Raw genomic sequence first — 18,480 nt, forward strand, 5'->3', positions numbered from 1 at the left:
TATATATATATATATCACTGTGCTTCCCCATAGGCTGCAGTCAAGACTCTTTTCCAGTAGGTGGCAATGTTCATCTGCAAATCTGCACTACTAAATGTTTTGGAGCACTGTTGTATTCGGAAATACACGGTAAACAATATGGGGTCTCTCATGAGATTAATGATCCGATGAGGACTTGTGCATGGAAAATTAGCAGCTAACTGGCAGACTGGTATAATGCTTTACTTTCATACTAGGCTGACAAAGACTCAGGGAGCGCTAAAGTGAGTGTTTTAAATGGTCAATACAAGGCTTCAGTCTAACTTAATAAAGTTCTAAGGAAACGCACATGTGTAAGAGGCTGAAAGGCTGCATGGTGTTTTAATGATCCAAGGCTATATGTGTAATGTATATAAGTGAATTTGTGCCTGATGCATTGTATGATTTGTTGCTTGTTCCACAGTAAAAGGTTTTGAGTAGATACTCGGCTCTACTTGCCAGCGCTACGTCATGTTTTACTAGCTGAACTACACCCTGGAATTATGTTCTTTGCCTTTCTTACCTCTGGTGAACAGGACAGTGTGGAGTTTGAGGCTGCCTCCATTCTGCAGCCGACTGGGGAGCTCATTGAAGTGACAGCTGTCCAGGTAAAGGGTGACCCTCAGGGCATGCCTGGTGCCCTCCACCTGGTAACACACTGGCGTGTCTGCAACACACATACAGAGATGAGGGAGAAGTTTAAAAAAAACAAGAAACAAAGAAGGTGTAGGCGTGCCCTTCTTGAAAATGAAAACACGCAAAGCGTGTTGCATTACATTTTAATACATTTAGATATTGTGTACTAAAATGTAATGCTGCATATGTCTAGCAAACACATATTCAGAGCTCATTAATAGCTGGGTGATAATTAATTGCTAAAAGAAAAACTTAGGACAGTAACCTCACTGAAGATTGAATTTATTGAATTATTTGATTTATTTTCAGGGTTTTTTCATTTGGTGATTGATTCCAAGTTCTCATGGCAGCTAGCTGCTAACACTGTCAACCTCTGGGCGACCACTTTTGATCACAAGGCAGCTGCACAGCGAGGTGGGAGGCAACGGGTCTCCGACCAGTTGCAGTCTGACTCACACTGGCTGCAATCACTTTCACACAGATGAGTGGAGGTTTGCAAATAACTGCATTCTAATTTATAAACACAGACAGACTGCCAGATCCATGTGCAGGACAAATAAACAGAGGCACCTGATTTCTGTAATAACCCTTTAAATTGCATCAATATCTGGCACATTTTTAGAAATTGTAAGTTTGAAAGAAATTGTGATGAATCTATAAAAAAAATATGAGATAAGTAATCATTTATAAATCTGAAGCTGACTTGTGCTCAATTCTCCTAACCTTTTCTAGCAGTGATACATGAGCACTTGTCAGAAAATGGGGAAAAAATGACCTTTGCTGCGTGACCTCTGGGGTCAATCCTTTTTTCTAGAGAACCTACCAAGCAATAACCTTGTGGAATTGGCTGTGATCCTTTCAAGGTCCTTCAGACTCTATGGTGCTTAAACGTCTGTACCTTACATATACCTCTCATCCCTCTGAAAATGCTGTTAGCAAATCAATAGTGTCCAATGGACTGTGACGCCAAAAACCATCTACCTGCACTGCAGCAGTCTGAGCTGATGTCAGCAAAGAAGCTTGGTTAACATTAACATTTTTTAATAGCAAACTGTACCAGACTGGACCTGTAAAGTATATCTATCCCCACATACCTGCCATACCTAAGGAATACAATACTAATGACCGATAGCAATACGTTAGTGCATGCACTGAGTGATGTTTTTGTGTAAAATATATGCAAATGTGCACAAAATATTTTCTCCAGCCAAGCATGAACACAGAATAGCAAATTCCTGCTTCATCCACAGATTTGCCTTTTAAAATGGGAAGTGCACGTTGAGCTTTTCCTTTGAGCAGCAATCTCTGCTGGCCACATTGAGGCTGTTGAAAAGAGGAGCGATTCACGATGCAGTCATCCTTTGTATCTTTGACTTTAAGGGTTTCTGGTAACCCAGAGCACCTTTAGTGAATGCAGATACCAAGCTTATTAAAGCCACAAATGCACCCAGTTATGTAAAGATGTCCACAAAGCCCACTCTGAACAACCTGGTTGCATCCTCAGCTGAAACTACAGCACTGCACTATAATAAATGCTTGGACCCTTTGGTGAATTGGCAGGAGAAAGCTTACTATTGTCATGCTTCAAAGAAATATTACTCCAATATACCGCATACTGCAATTTGTGTTCTTAAGTACTTCAATATTGTTTTTATATTATAGGGGTGCTTATGTGACATATGTCAAGTGTCTCTCAGCAGCAATAAAGATTAAAAGAGGCGACCTTGATATCTGAAATGCTCTGCCCTTGTTTAAGGTGATTTATGGAGTCACCACAGATCTGTCTGAGTTCCTTTTCAGCGGCTCTTCATGGAAAAGAAAATTAAATCTGCAGTGGCATAATGGCAATTTCACCCTAAGCAGCGACCACGCATCCACACAATAGAAGTTCATTCAGAATTGGTGAAACCATACAGCTGCTCATTAACGCCAGTGCGCTTTGAATGAGGCAAGTCAGTCTTTGTTGATGGGAGTCTCTTACTTGCTACTAGACACTCATCCTCCAGTTGCCTGAAGAACACAGTGACTTTGTCCAAATCCGACAGGGCCGCCTTGGTGTCCTCCAGCATGGTCCGCTCCTCTTTCTGCCCGAGGAGAGAAAGAAAGCTCAGAAGTTGCACCAGAGTAAGAGTTTGGGTAGTTGTGGTGACAGCTGTGCGGCTACAAAGTCATACAGACTTCAGAGTATTTGATTCAGAAAGACACACACACAATAAGAAAAAGCTGCAACAGGAAAGTTATTATTTAAAATTTACGCCAAACTATGAACCTTGTTGTTTTTTCCCCTAATAGGTAAATAAAGCTACTTTCGGCTGCTTCCTCATTCATGAGCACTCACCACAGCAGGAAGCGCTGCATATTTGAATTGGCAGGTTTTTACATCAGATGCCCTCACTGAGGCAGTCCCCCAAGGGATTCGTGCCTCTTCCCAGGCTCCAATTGAGCATCTTTGGGTTTAGTAGGCAAATTTGCAAACTACAACGCTATGTAGCCAACTTTCTGAGAACCAAACAAAAATACAAAACTTGTCCTCACCAGGTGTGGAGCCAGCGTGGACTGGAAGTGCAGCAAAATACCAATGGCGGATATCTGCTCTAGCCACTTGCGGCTGGTTTCCTTGCCGTCTTCTTGGTACTCGCCGGCATTGTTGAAGCGAGAACGCAGTGCAGTCAGCACCTGTTCGGCTAGCGTGCACAGAGCAGCCGTCGCCGCCTGGCAGAAGATCACGTCCCTTCGCAGCTGCAGAGATGTGTCTGGTATTGGTAGGGGAGAAAGAAAGGAATGATAACGCCAGTGACACAGAGAGTTCAGGGGGCACGCGACTAGGGACTTATGAGGAGTTGAAGTGGGTGAAAAAAAGCAATGAAACCAAAGAGGACAACATAAAACAACATCTGCAGCAGAAAAAGGAAGTTCACTGTGGAGGAGAGGGTAAGGTATCCCAGTCTTACTGTAACCTCTCTTATTACGTATCCTGAACTTGCTCTAATGCTTACAGTTGATTCTATTGGCTTGAATACCATGAGAGGATATCTGCCATTAACTAATGCCATATGTCACTGGAGAAAGTTCAGACTGGAGTATGTTGTGCTCTGAAACCAATCTTCATTCCAGCACATAGTCACACATCTGATTATGACCTTTTTGACAAAAATGATGCTAAAACTTTGATTTAATGATTTGTATGATTTGATTGCACTGGAAATGTCTTCATTACTTTCTAAATAAACCTACATAAATATACATGTGTATGTATGGGATCCTTAAAATGAGGTTTTAAAGATTTGCAGAATTCCTGATGTGAAATTGGCTGTAAGTTCATATGATGGATGACCTCATATGCAAAGAGCTGTTAGAATAATTTTAAATGCTCCTGTTTTGAGACCTTTCTGGCTGCTTAAGACCTGAGTTCTGCTGGGCGACTGCACGGTCCACCTCTTCTGTTAATTTTATGGAAAATTAGAGCTGGATTGAACCTAGTCTGATTATCTGCTCCTGAGCTGATCTGAATATAAACTGATTTTCTCTTCTACCAGTGACACGCTGCTCTACCTGTGCACTTGAGCAGAGCCAGGAGGATCTGATTCTTTCCATCTATAAAGAAAGAAGAAAAAACAAGATGGAGTGAGAGATTGTAACTGTATATGAACACGTGGCATGCATGCACGTATGCGTTTTCTACTAACCATCCACAAATCTCTGTAGGCTCTCCACCAGGGTTTTGATAGAGGTGGGCAGGTTCCAAGGGTCTTCCTGGATATTCTTATGGATAACGTAACGACAGCGAACAGTCCAGTCTTCGGTTTGGCGAAACTCTGTTCATGTTAAACCAGAGAACTTGTAAGCCTGTGCGCCAGCTCTCTGACAGAACCGTAGTGACACCTTTCGACAGTGCTTACACACACAAACAAATCTGTACCTGGCTGGCTGTGGTCAGAATAAAAGTGCTTGGTCTCCTCGCAGGCCTTGGTCATGACGGGTCCTTTGAGCAGACTGTTGATTGAGTCAACCTGCGTGCAGGAATAAAAGCATGCACACACTCAGTTAATGAAGCCAGTTTTTCTTCTAGTTCACTGCCTCAGACTCCACGCACCTTTCATTCTTTTCTAACTACCGCTTTTATTTCTGCGCCGCTCAAGTGCAAACACACAAGCTCACACACAGAACTTTGCAGTAACTTCTGGCAAAGGTTTTCCAGAATTAACAACAACAAGGCTTGTGTTAGCAGGCCCCCTGAGCTGCTGTTTACATGTGCAAAGAACTACTGCAGCCAAAGTAGCTGTGCCCCTATCACCCCCCCAACTCTACCAGCAGGGAATCAAAGGACATCAAGAAGAGATGAAACAACGGACGCATGTCTTCAACTTAGTCCGTGCATCAGTGAAAGCTTGTGCGTGTTCAAGGAGACAGAGTGGAGAACAGAGAAAGAAAGGAAGTCATGAGATGAGAGAGAAAGCCAGAATCCCGAACAGAGGACAGCAAGCCGCATGAGGTAACTCAGCCCAGATGCCAACTGATTACCATCACAGTGATCTGTTCCAAATGGTTAATGCTGACATGTGTGTTCCCTGTTTCTTCATCTTTAACTTCTAAATCTAGTTTAAAGTCTGTTTAAAAACTAGGGTTAGACTTAGGCCTGGGCTTAGGCAAAGCACTTTGGGGAAATACAGCAAAAAATTCCAAGTTAATCAGGAATTACTTATTCCAAACTCAATGGTCAAACTAACCTGGTTGAAAAGGTGCTCGAGGCAGCCGTGCAGCTTGTCCTGTTTGTCAGAGGGAATCCTCATGTCGCACGGCAGCTCGTCCCCTAGTTGAGAGTAAAAACAAATAGCTGATGAGAGGCAATAATCACACTTTCTACAACAAGTATTAATTTTTATTCAACCATCTGGGCTTATTAAAACACACTTCTCTCCATCTGTCACTGCAAAATCTGACCTGAGCATCATATTAGACCGAATGAAGGCTAATAAATTATTACAACGCAACATCTCAGCGTGAGCTGTTCATGACTTAACGCTGATAAAAAACAAAGCAATAAATAGCAGTGGACACATACTTGGCTCGCTGCACATTATTGTGGCTTTAAATGAAATGCAGCTTCTATAATATCCAGCCACAGTCACCTCCAAGCTATATCTAGAGGATTTCTGTGTCTTGGGAAAAAACAAGGTAGCACAGAGTAAATCACGAGACGGCTCACACAGATTTATTCTTATGGAAATATCCTTTATTTCTTGTTTTTAAGCATCCAGAAGTGTATGTTTGCATAAGCCTAGCTTATATTATTTACATCCAATTAACTTTGGAACAGAGATCCTTCTTTTTTCCTTTGAGCTGGCTTTTCATTCCAACATCGGATCTGATCTGATCAGTGTGTGGTGTAAAATTCAATGTGGAGGAGAGCCAAAACATTAAATACACCTTGCTTATTTACACATGCACAGATCAACTTAAAGCCGTTTATTACCTGATCCCATCTCATCACTCCCCAGGTAAGAGCTGTTACTTCGCACACTGGTGTAGGAAAGGACGGAGTCTCTGTTGCTGTTGCATTCACTGTAACAAGGAGCACACACACACACAAGTAGCACCCAGTTAAAAAGCATTAGGGAAAAAAGGGCTCATTCCGTTCTTAAACCACAGAGAGGATTTGGAAAGCTGCATCTAGTAATTATGGTGCCAAATAATCCTTGTGATTGTAAATGCCTTTTCTGATTTACAGTATATGAAACCAAAGGCAATTAAACGCTTCTCACAACAACAACAACTGCTGCTGCCTTACACAGAGCTGCATTCAGTAAAACTGTAGCTATATCAGATTCCCAAATAAATCGGATATAAATCGCGTGTGCATAAAATGGAGCTCTCCACTTTACAAAGACGCTTTTATGAACAACTTCTTTTCCTAGTTTTCACGTTTAGTTGGGACTGTATTCCTTTCTTCCTTTGCTGGTGTGCGGAGACAATTTCAGCCTTAGCGGGGCTGGTATTTATAGTCATACATCGATGTGATTCACCATGATTACCGGGAGCAAGTGGAAGATTTATGTGGCTCAAATTATACATGGCTTTAAGTGAGCACGCTTGCAATCCCCCTCAGAGAAGCTCAGAATGATTCACAAGCTGAATTACCATGACAAATGGCCTACGAGCGACTACGACCTACAAAACACCATCACTGGCTTTGTGTTGCTTTACTATTATCTGGCCTGGCAGGGTGACAAAGTGGGGGGAGTGGAGCTTGGATATCACCTGCTGGGTTATTCTGTGGTGTCCAATGTATGTAAATTTGTGCTGTTGGGATGGTGGGGGTGGCTACCGTAGAGGTGCTACAATGATAACTTGGCTTGAATGCTCCACTGGCTTCTCATAAATGTGTGCAAAAACAATATCACATACTTACAGTAAAATGATATATGTTCCTCTCTTTATACTGTATTATTCCCTTTTTCTATCTGATTCGTTATAGGGAGCTGCATTTCCTCACTGAATTCAGAGGCATGCACACAAACTTGGCTTCTGCCTTTGTCTCACACACACAAACACACATACACGCAAACACACACACACATGGATAGAAAAGGTGACATCCAATTTAGCTTCACACATCTCCTGCCAACAGTGTGAGTACGACTGTGATAATTAACCTGTCCGCAGTAATGGAGAGCAAACACACCTCTGCACACAGCTCTCATGGTCTCACTTACATTAAATTATATACAAGATGATATCTTTTTAATTGTTAATACAGGCGGGGTGATAGTGAACAACTCATTAGCAACTTCTGACATTCCTAATTCCTACTTCCTACTAACTGTAGCCATTTGTTATACGCTATTTATGTGCTATTCAATGCAATTTTTTTTTAAAAGGTTTAAAATATGCTAATAATGTCAGCATATTCATTAAAACACCTTGAATGATTATATTCTTCCATAATCAAATAGACACTTAATATAGTTTTAGCACATTTTCCTAGAAAAGATACATATTATAGGTGATTTTTAGGCTTATTTACATATTAGGCAAGCAAGGACAAGAAAAAAATGGTGATACAATCTACCTCTGAGCTTCCTGGAAAAAGTAGATTGGAAACACTTTAGATAGAAAAAATAAAATCTGGACTCAGACAGGGAAGGGATTCAGTGGTTTAGATGAGTATTTTGCTAGTGTGTGTCTGGGTTTACTTCTCCCCATTAATGAGAAGGTCTAGTGCAGATCAGTACACTTTATCCTGCGATCAAACATCCACTACTGATGGATGACGCTCTCATCCACACAGCGCTCACTGTGGATTACCACATCTCAGTCTAAATGCTCACCTACAGCTCTCTACACCACCATCATCACATGTAAGCAACATGTAGCAGCACGAACAACACCACACACATGCACACACACACACTAGAGAAGCAGTGATTTATGGGAGACACAATATAGCAGAGTTTGGAACAAACACTATTTTCTTTGTGTATTTTTTCACCCCAGTCCCCTTTGCATTTTTTTTGTTGACCGTGTGTGTGTGTGTGTAAAAGTCATTCTCCCCTGTCCTTCCTCTAACATTGCATCTGTCACAGGCTGCGCTTGGCCACTGACCTCCAGCTGTTGAGTTCTACTGTGGTCTGTCACCACCTCAGGCTTTACTGCCTGATTCTCTCAGCTGGACAAAAACTTTAAAAAAAAAAAAGCACCACCCACACGTGAAACACATAAGCACTTTTCATCACATGCAAAATTTTACAAGTGGGATGATTCATCCACATTCACTAGGCAGCTTTGTACAGCTACCTTGACCAGAGTACTTTTTTCCTACTTGGCCTCAAAAAACCCTGAGTAAACAGTTCTGTGTGCAAGTGTGAGTGCATGAGCGTGCGTTTATACCACACACAGAAGAGCCGACATTTTGCTATACATTTTATTACGATGAGGTAGCTGCATTTCACACGACGTGGCCAGGCTTTAATGACAGAGCGGGTGAGGAGGCCGCGCCCCAAACATTTCGCTTTATTATACACCAGCCCACCGCACTGACAACCAATAACTATATCTTAGTGGGTGGTGGAGGGTGGGGCTCAGTGGCTCTCTGTTCAGTGAACACACACACTCCTTCTCAAAAAAAAAAATCATCTGAATGAACTTGCAACAAGCAAATGACATAACCAGATTCAACCAGCGTATTTTGAAGTCATTTTTAGCCCTGCATCTCAGTTAAAATGGCAACATCTGGAATGAATTATAGCCTCCAAAGGGGGGAAATGAGAAGCATTATAGGTTTGTGGAGTAAAGTGGGAGTCTCAGAGCGCTGTTTTTGTTTTTAAGAAGTTGTTTTTAACCTGTGATGCTGCTATAACAGATGAATGAATAAACAATGAAATGAAAATATTACTTTAAATAATTAAGGTCAAAGTGTTTCAAGTTATATATTGGAGTTATATATAAGCTACTTAGGTCTCAAATTGTAGAAAATATAATTTGAGAGGTAAATACCTTGAAGGCCCCCGAAAAACCATGAGGTAAATACCACTTTAAATGATATCATGCCGACTTGCAATAGAAATATACAGAAAAGGTGAAAGTATGCTCTAATATGCCAGTTTGAAATCAAGAGCAAGATAAAAGTTTTTAGAATATAGTCCAGTTGTGTTTTCCAATATGGAAGTAAATCCCATTTTCCCCAGCATCTTTGATAGACAGTGCAGTTTGCTCCCTAAGCATATCCAGCATATCCTGTTTCCATAGGCTAACAAGCCAGCAAGGCCTTCTTCTTCATGGTTTTCCGGGGGTCTTCAACCTAAGCCTGTTTATTTGAAGCTTTAGCTAATGTGTCTTATCAGCGCCTTGTTATTACCTTTTCAGGTGCTTTTTGAATAATGTGTGTTTAAGGCTTCCATGCCAGGTTACACTGTAACCTGTAACTGCATATTCAGTAAGCACTTACCTGTAGGAGTCCCTGTAGCTCATTGTGTCGTGGCCCGAGTCCTCCTGGTCCTCCTCGTTCACTTTGAAGCAGACTCGTTTAGTGCCGCCCTGCTCCACTTTGTCCTGGTCACATCCATCCTCACAGGGGACCAGGGCGGGCGGCTGATTTTCCTCATCGATTGGAGGCTCTCCGCCCTCTCCTTGGAGCTGTGTAGGCTCGGTGATGGATGACAACAGCCTAGAGAAAAAAATATAAACAAATATATCTGAAAACAACAAAATATAGATATTGCCCTTTACCTTGGAGACATTATCTACATATCTTTAGCATATGATACAGAGCATATATCATAATTTATATAACATATATGCCATCATTTTGTGTTATGTTTTTAGCATATTCAAAGCTTTTATAGAACTTGATCATTTATATTCAAATTAAAGTCTTCATGTCAAGACACTGTTATGCTTACATTTCTAATACAATACACAATGCATGGGCTCCCCCATAACTAAAACATACACATGTATTCATTCAAATTGTCACACCCCTTCCTCAGCACAGACACACAATATGTGTCTCTTTCTCTTGATGTTATCCTGGCCCCACTCCCTGTTCCTGTACTGGGCCTGGCCCATAAATATTTTGGGCCTGAAGAATGTTCCTTTTGTAAATCCTCAGCTTTAAACAAGGCAGAGGGAGGACAGACAAAGACAGGCTGCTGTGGGGATAACAGCGTTTCACGCAGAGATCTCTGAATGTCAGCGAGAAGGTTACGAAAATAGCCGACTCAAAAACAGTAGTGGAATGGAAATATCTGATAACAGCAGAAGGTCGGTAATGCTGGGACTAATTTCTGAATGGATGTGAGTAAAAGTTTTCTTTTTTCTAATATGTGGCACACGTGATTGAAGAAAACATCTGCAGAATAGGCATAACCTTCAAAAGATAAGAAAACATTTATGTGAAAATAAAGTTCAGTGCTGTTAAATTAAACGTGATGAATACGAGCTGTAATACTTACACATCTATTTGAGCAACATACTGCTTCATTTCCCTCACAGCAACGTCCAAACGACTGTACAAGTAAATGTAGGCGTCCTGTGTCTCGGTGTCTTCCTGTTTGAGCAGGAAACTCAAACCGCCTTCTCCGTGGCGACTATCATTCAAGCCCTCCCCTCCATCGACATTCACTTCCCCGCTGCCATCCGCTTCATCCCCATCCAAACCAGAGCAGCTCCAGGACGGAGCTCCCATGCTGGTCATGCAATGTTGAGTGTGGGACATGGGGTTCAGTTGTGCTAAAGGAGAGGAGAGATGTTACGGGTGATTGAATGAAAAGGACTTCACGCTCTGACAATTACATCTGTGCCAGATGTTCAAAAGCTATGAAGCAATACTCTTATCTGTTCTTAATTTGGTGTTGACGAAAAACAAAGTCTTAAAAAGACCATCGTTCAGCTAATAAACACAGTAAAAGGAAGTCTGTTTATCCGGGTTGAATGCCAAGCTAAGCTGTAATAACCTGACATATCCAAAAACTGAAAACAGATTTAATACTCGTGGTGATCTAAGACAGTTCAAACTCTAACGACAGCTTTCAAAAAAGAGCCACAGCAACATCTCATCAGTACAAGTGCTTGGCAGATGTCTGACCGGCAGCTGGTGTTCAGAGGAAAGATGGGGCCGAGCATCTTGGAACAATGCTGACTGTCTGCTGTCTAGACAGCTGTACTGCCTTTTCATCTTTCCTAAGAGTAGAAGTTCACATGTTAACCTCTAAAATTCCTATTGAAAACCAAATTTTAAAAGTATTTCCAAACTTTATTCTCTCCTTGAACATCTTCTACTTTCCATTTCAACTAAATCTCTCACTTTTTTCCTCTGCTCTGTGACCTCTAACGCACCACAGAGTGAACACATTCCTGCTCTGCACTGAGGTCTTTTCCTATATCATTCACTCACTTCTCATGTCAAGTAACTTGAATATAATGGCCGAGGGCTAATGGAGTCTTAATAGCAACCTACTCATCTAATTTTACCATGAGAATCCTTGTTGGGCCTTTTTGGTTACACTGGGAGGCTGGGGTTGGTCCAGTCACAGCATGAAATGCATCAAAGCATCAAAATGATCACTGAGCTAGTGGTAATCTATATTACCATGAGAGGGATAAATCCCTGCAACTCTTACTTTACGCAGTGAAAATGTGACACTGTTGAGATTGTTCTAATCTTCTTGGTTAGAGGACTGTGCGCAGCTCCTACCTTGGTCGGGGTCCAGGCCAAAGATGGAGTTTTTACGACCAAAACGGATGCTGAAAGTCCTGCCGGCAGAGGTAGTGCTTTTGGGGTAGGAGACCTGCATCAAGTTGATGTGGCAGTTGGTGGGAACAAAGTCCATGCAGCCCAGTGGGTGAGGGCGAACCCCAGCCTGCCTGACAGAGGGCCACACCTTGTTCCTCAGTTCCAGAGCAAACTGTGTGAAAAAGAGAAAAAAAATGGGAGAAGCCATGAAGAAGAAGGTAATGAGTTTAGTGAATTAAAAAATGATATGACTACAACTGTTGCATCTTCGTGATATCGTAAAGCTTCTGATAAGGGTTCTGGTATGTGAGCGACTGAGTTAATTAAAGTTTGCATTTAATTATTGTAGATATTAGCTTTCTTATCAGAATGAAGCTCCTGGATGTTTCTTAGATGCGATGCTATTTTTAATAATTCAATGGGTTTGGATTTTATATGATTTCTTTTACAGTCTGTGTAATATGTCAGGAAAAAATAAGACAAACATCAAAATGTGTTTACCAGGTAGTGGCATGTGGTCTACATGACAAACACAACTGTCTTGAAAAAGCATTTTGCGAGACTCTTAACACACTTTCACCAAGCTGCTCAAAACGTATTTAATGCAATAGGAGTAGTGTAAAAAAAAATTGCCATGTCTTCTTTGGGGGGAGCAAAACTGTGAATTTATTCCTATAAAAAAGATGTTCCACTGAACCGTTTAGTCACATGTCACAAAATAAACTGTGTTTAGTAAACTAATATGACTGAATACCGGAACATTCCTGTGTTCACATCTATGCTCAAGAGAAAACACAAGAATGTCTCAATACCTGCTGATAGCTGCTGATACGCCTCCTGATATTCTCCAGCTTGGTGTCGCAGATTTGTCTGAACTCGTACTGAGGCATGGTAACGACTCGGTCGTTCTGGTAGATGAGCTGGCTGCAGTTATGAACGAAGCGGCTGTCATCGCCAGAAAACGCCTCCAGGATCTGTAGAGACAAGAACAATTGCTGAGGATGGATCACCTTGACAATAACAGTTTAGGAACCCGATTTAGTCCATTTCAATCACTGGCAAATTAGCATTTCTAGCTGTAGCAGCGAAATAAGGCAGCTGAGTTTTACCCCAGCTAAACTTTCTGCTTTCCAGTTCCAGTAAGTGAAACCAGAAGCAAAAACAAAATATTAAGCTGACTTTACTGAAACTTTATTGAAACTTAAGCAATATTTAGCACCAGTCTAACGATAAATGCATATGTAGGCTTTAGCTGAACAAACTTCTCATCTTGACAAAACTCACTTTCGCAGTGAGGCTGAAGCAGCCTTTGGGTTCCACTGTCTTCTCCAGGACGTGGCTCTTGATGCCAGCAGTGCTCACATATTCATACACCACGCCATGCTCCAAGTGGACGTTATCAACTGTCAGACTGACCAGAGGCAGATCACACAGGGAGAGTCTGCCCAGCTTGCAGTCTGTGGATCACAGATTTCAATTAAATACTTGACATACATTCAAAGTAAATAACCAACTAAAATACAATAACCGAAAAAATCAAATGATATGTGCATGTTTAAAAAAACCTCAAATCACTTCAAAATCATGAAAAAACAAAAATGTAGTGCGTATAAAAATCTCTGAGGAAAAAACACAATATCATTTTAAGTCATTTTAGTAATGACACATGTAAAGGTACACAGTGTGCTGCACATCTGTCAAGTGTGCTTACCCTGCCAGCACTGTGGGAAAATTGGCCACTAAGTGTACACTGAATATTACTTAATGGCGTCCTATGACTGTAGCGTGCGGAAGTGTCATTTTCAAACTGCGAATTTTCTATATCCAGAGCAAATTACCTACTGCTGAAGCCACTTTTAGCGGCACGGTGAATATGACCCAAGTCAGAAGCCAAATGAAAAAAACAAAAAACAAAAAAGCATTGTAGACGGAACATAATGTTTTGATGTAATGTTTTTGGCAGGGTCACATGTTTTTAGCATGAAGCCTGCAATCAATCTGGATTCACACACGAGGCAAAAAGCTGCCAAAGCAGCACTAATTTCGCTCAGATACATTTTGCTGACTGAAATGAAACTAGCTGACATGAGCGGAAAAACCGCAAAGGAATTGGGGATTGAAAGCTTCATGCAGAAATCAAAGACATACTGCGACACTGATAAAACTTTAAATCCAAGCAAAACAAAAGACTGCAAACAATTTCACAGCAACACGTTTCACCTGTTCCATTGGTGCTTTTGTCCTCTTCGTGGTCAGAGCCATTCTCCACTGGGTAAGGCTTGAAAGGGCTGTCCTCCTCCTCATCTGCACCCCTCTCTCTTTGTAGCTCTTCCACATCCTCGAATGCTCGATACACCCAGTGACACTGTGGGAAGAAGATTAAAGCTCAAAAAAATCAGTCGCCGGGGCGCCTGCTGTCTGGGCCCCCTCTCTCTCACCAGTTCATCTAGACAGACCCATCCGATATTAGTTTTACCAGCCGTCAGCATGGCTGCAGTGTTTGGTAGACTATTTGTTGGAATTTTAATGTGGATGAGAACATGATGAAAAACAGAAACATCAACATCAAGCTGTGTAAATATGAGAGGGCTTTAGACACGTATTTTAGAGGGAAGAAGCTAAAGTATGGATAGAGAAGCTTTTACCCTGACAATGCAATAAAGACTGATTCCACCTAAATGAACAATGCAATGCACTCAACCACCGACAACAAACTGGTTAAATGATCAGCTAAATAAAATAAGACAAAACAAAACATAGTACGGAGGACACCTTGCTCTGCTCTGTCTGCAGCCTTTTGAAATACTGCCTGGAGACATGAGTTGCTTCTGCAGGAATGTCAAAACAACCAAAGAGGAGTTTGTAGTTTTGACATTGGCCATCTAGTATTCAGTATAAACACTTGTTATTTAGTCATGGCTCAGTTTGAAAAAAAACAACAACAACAACAACCCCAAAACAATTCACTAATGTTACTTTAATAAAGAATTTAACTCATGCAGTTTTGGCAGTGGGGCTGAATGAACACTGGATACTGTTTCACTCCAGGCAGGAGTGTATTTTGAGTTATATAACCTGTAGCGACATAGTGACAGCTTGTAATTCACTTTGGATCTCACTAAGAAACCTACCATTCCAGCCAAAAATGCAGATGAAATGAGCAAACAGTCAACTAATGCAAATGCTGTTTTTCTGAACCATCTCAGGAATGTCTGGCTGACCTCTATTCTTTGGGCTGTTAGCTTGTCAAATGTGGTTTTTATTGAGCTTTCCCCCATTAGTAAATGATCTGACATATTAACTTCCAAAACTACCACTGACACTATTCATGCTGTCTTGTGGCATTACTTGGTTTACTGTCTGCTAAATAAAGCGCTCAGGGATTTCCCTTACAGTTAGAGCCATAACAACACACAAGGACTGTAAAACCTCACAGAACACCATGCACCGTACTGAGCAGGATGATGTGGTTTGTTGGGATTTAACTTTCAATTATAATATGGGCTAAATAGAAGAGACTTAACGCTAGAAAACCTGCTCTAATGTTACAGAATAGTTTGTTTTTTGTTGGCCTGTGTTAGCTCACCGCTTGGAGAGGTTCCTGGTGAGTGCGCTGGGCTGTGAAATGCTCCAGGACCTCTTGGTAGTCGCTGTGATTGACACTGTTGCCATTGACTTTCAGGACGACCTGGCCCGGCTGAAGACCAGACGCTGCTGCCTCCCAGCCTGTAATATTTCCACACAGGATCATGAGTTCGCACAAAGGCAAAAACCATTTACATTACCACACATAAACTGGGAAACATCTTCTTCAGGATGACTGAATTAAGCATAACATAGTGAACTCATTAAAAAAAAATTTACTTTTGGATTCAATTCCCATAGTTCTCAACAAAACATTTCCTCTATTGTTTCTACAGGAAAATGGGAAATCACTCTGTGGAGTGCTATAACATGCTGTCTCAAGCTACTAATGGCTTTACAGCCTGGAAGTCCAATCAACACCTCGATTAACCTTCCTGCCCAATCTAAAAATACCAGCGATGGCATCATTTCCACCCAGGGTGCCAGCAGTAACCACATTAAGGAGACTACTTGACCCATGAATGAAAATCTCCCAGAGAAAGTCATTTAAAAACAATGGGGTAAAAAATACTAGCCACTGAATTCAAATGAAACATACGTCATACTGAGTCCTAAGTAATTGAGGAAGTTAGAAAAGTGAGAAAAGGAACATGTAGGGAAGAAGGAGGTGGGTTTAAGAGGGAGAGAAAGTGGAGGAAAGACAATAAAACCAAGGGACCAAATTTCTTGGCTGGTCTTTTTTTATTAGGGTGCATGTGTGTATCCTCGCCTTACTGCTGCTAGGTTACAAATTGGGATTCATCCCTCATTTAACTTCTAAACACACTGCTGATTTTTCTATTTAGAGACCGACAAACAGGCTGTATAGTAAGGAGGTCTTAAAGAAAAGTAGGAGAAACGAAAAGGGGAAACAGAAGTAGCAGTCTTTTCAGTTACCCATTACAGTTTTAGCTCTGATCACAGAACATTGTGTGTGTTTGAAAAGTAGTTTGCTCTATTAAGGGTTTGAACCCTGACCGTGGGCTGTCTGGCTGACAGGTGGCCATAAAAACCTAATAGAGGCTCACTAAGAGCAGAATGTAACAGGTGGTTAGAGGCTAGAGTTACCTCATCTTTCCTTTGAATTCCCTCGGAATTATTTGTCTTTCTGACACCGTAAACACTTTTAATGCATTTACTGGCACTGGTGCAGAAATAACAAGGTCAACATCTTACAAATCTGTTCACAGATCTCCACTGTTGGCTCATAAGCAAAATATGGGTCACTTATAACTACATTCAAGAAATAATAATTTAACTACACTTCGTCCTACGTGTTATTCTCTGAGTGTTCATGAGAGAAGGAGTAATAATGAAATTCTTCAGCTATCTCTGAAAAAAATGCATATTTCTGCTGATTGTTGTGGCTACAGAAGTCAGTTACCTTTCCTCACAGCGTGGACATGAGGAGGAACAGAGCCACTCAGTCTGAAGGAGAGACTGTCTGGGTTGTCAGGGATTTTTACGATCCTGGAAAAAAAGAAAAAGAAAATACCAATCAGACCAGTGCGGTCTATATGAGTGGACATTGTGTATTTCAGCACATATGCATGAGCCCTCACTCCTTGGCCTTGGTGCCAACCAGCAGCCGCAGGGAGCGTCGTATGCAGAAGGACTGGCTAATCATGGTTTCAACCTCCGAGAAAGGCCTGAGGAAAAGCAGGTCCTCGTTGATGGTGTAGATCTTCCTGCCCACCTGCAGGCCAGCCATCTGCACGGACAGACGGACAGACAGGAGACAGAATGTGGTTATTTATAGGTGGCAGCTTGCTTCAGCCTGAACCCCCTCCCAAAGGCAACATCCGCACAGTAAGAGTTTCAGGTCGGGGGACTGCAATTCAATTTAAAATTACGAGCAAGTACCGGAGTGAGACAGAGACTGTGTACAATTCCCCTGTCTAATGTGAATTACTCACAATCAAGTGCTGGTATATGATAATGTGCCTCCAAGGAGCAAAGAAGAAAACAAACAAACAAGCGATAAGACGAAAAGCATTGTTTGCTGCTCCAAATTCCCACAGCCTGTTCTGTCTTGTCGTGTATTTTCCAGCATTTGACTGAAGTTGTATGCAGTGAGTGCGTATAAAGATTGGCCACTGGATATGATAAAAATGCATGATTGCTAGACCTGAGTGTCATGCCTGCTTTGTGTTAGATTTGCACGCACTTCCAGACTGAAGGGCGTCACTTTATAATTTTTTTCCTAATGTTGCCAGTTGCTCTGCCTGCGACCTCTGATGCTTTGTCGGATCTTGCCAGATTCCTTTAGCTAATATACAATCTCTTCAGTCACGGCGCGTTGCAGCTGCACAAACCAGTATACCTGCTCCCAAAGAAACAAACATTTTCAAGCTTTTCAGTCGGATTTCAGCTTCTGAAATCTCTTTACAAATGACAGACACACAGCAAATCAGCCTGCAGCATGCATTTAAATGCAGTCATCTTCAGTCACGTTGTGAGAAGAATACAGCCTCTGTGCACTCACTGTGTGAGTCCAGTGTCCTGGGCAAAGATCCGGTGGGATGGCCTTGGTTAAGCCAGGCCTCGACTCTGTTTGAAGGCCCAGCGTGGATGTAGGAACGACTGGGAGGAGCCAGAGCTATTTGAATGCAGAGGGGTGCATGTATATGTGTGTGTGATTACACAGCATGGGTGCCAGTCTGCACGTGACTTTCTATAATAGTATCATATAGTGAAAGAGCTCAGTGTGTGAGTGTGTGCCTCTCAGCCCTTTTCAGAGCCCCATGGGAATCAGCTGAGCTTCATTCACTGCGCTGGCACACAGGCTGTGTCACAACTAGCAATCCTCGCCCCACTGTGGGGGGTGGAGGGCACGGGGGAATGAATAATAGAGTGAGAGTCGGTTCGAAATTAAGGAAAAAAGGAGTAATAAGGAACAGAGAAGCAAAGGTTTAGTGTGGTAGTTGGGCAGTGCATAAAAATGAAGATTATCGAGAGCTGCAGAGCAGCAC

The 18,480-nt window shown here is 41.8% G+C and overlaps 1 protein-coding gene across 2 annotated transcripts in view; it reads right to left on the reverse strand.

Moving 5' to 3' along the window:
- Nucleotides 1–18,480, reverse strand: part of prex1 (phosphatidylinositol-3,4,5-trisphosphate-dependent Rac exchange factor 1) — a 78,643-nt gene that overhangs the window by 7,369 nt on the left and 52,794 nt on the right. For both annotated transcript variants that reach the window (XM_005730780.1, XM_005730779.1), the window contains exons 18-34: nt 17,071–17,219; nt 16,893–16,978; nt 15,471–15,610; nt 14,105–14,249; nt 13,169–13,341; nt 12,697–12,858; nt 11,846–12,056; nt 10,605–10,881; nt 9,599–9,817; nt 6,128–6,216; nt 5,382–5,464; nt 4,574–4,664; nt 4,341–4,469; nt 4,207–4,248; nt 3,190–3,407; nt 2,636–2,738; nt 542–685 (exon numbers count right to left, since the gene is read on the reverse strand). In XM_005730780.1, coding sequence (XP_005730837.1) covers nt 542–685; nt 2,636–2,738; nt 3,190–3,407; nt 4,207–4,248; nt 4,341–4,469; nt 4,574–4,664; nt 5,382–5,464; nt 6,128–6,216; nt 9,599–9,817; nt 10,605–10,881; nt 11,846–12,056; nt 12,697–12,858; nt 13,169–13,341; nt 14,105–14,249; nt 15,471–15,610; nt 16,893–16,978; nt 17,071–17,219 — 2,461 coding nt within the window. The remainder of the gene's footprint in view (nt 1–541; nt 686–2,635; nt 2,739–3,189; nt 3,408–4,206; nt 4,249–4,340; nt 4,470–4,573; nt 4,665–5,381; nt 5,465–6,127; nt 6,217–9,598; nt 9,818–10,604; nt 10,882–11,845; nt 12,057–12,696; nt 12,859–13,168; nt 13,342–14,104; nt 14,250–15,470; nt 15,611–16,892; nt 16,979–17,070; nt 17,220–18,480) is intronic.

This window comes from Pundamilia nyererei, unplaced genomic scaffold (assembly GCF_000239375.1).
Source record: "Pundamilia nyererei isolate P.nyererei 1_Seehausen unplaced genomic scaffold, PunNye1.0 scaffold00039, whole genome shotgun sequence".
Lineage (NCBI taxonomy): Eukaryota > Metazoa > Chordata > Actinopteri > Cichliformes > Cichlidae > Pundamilia > Pundamilia nyererei.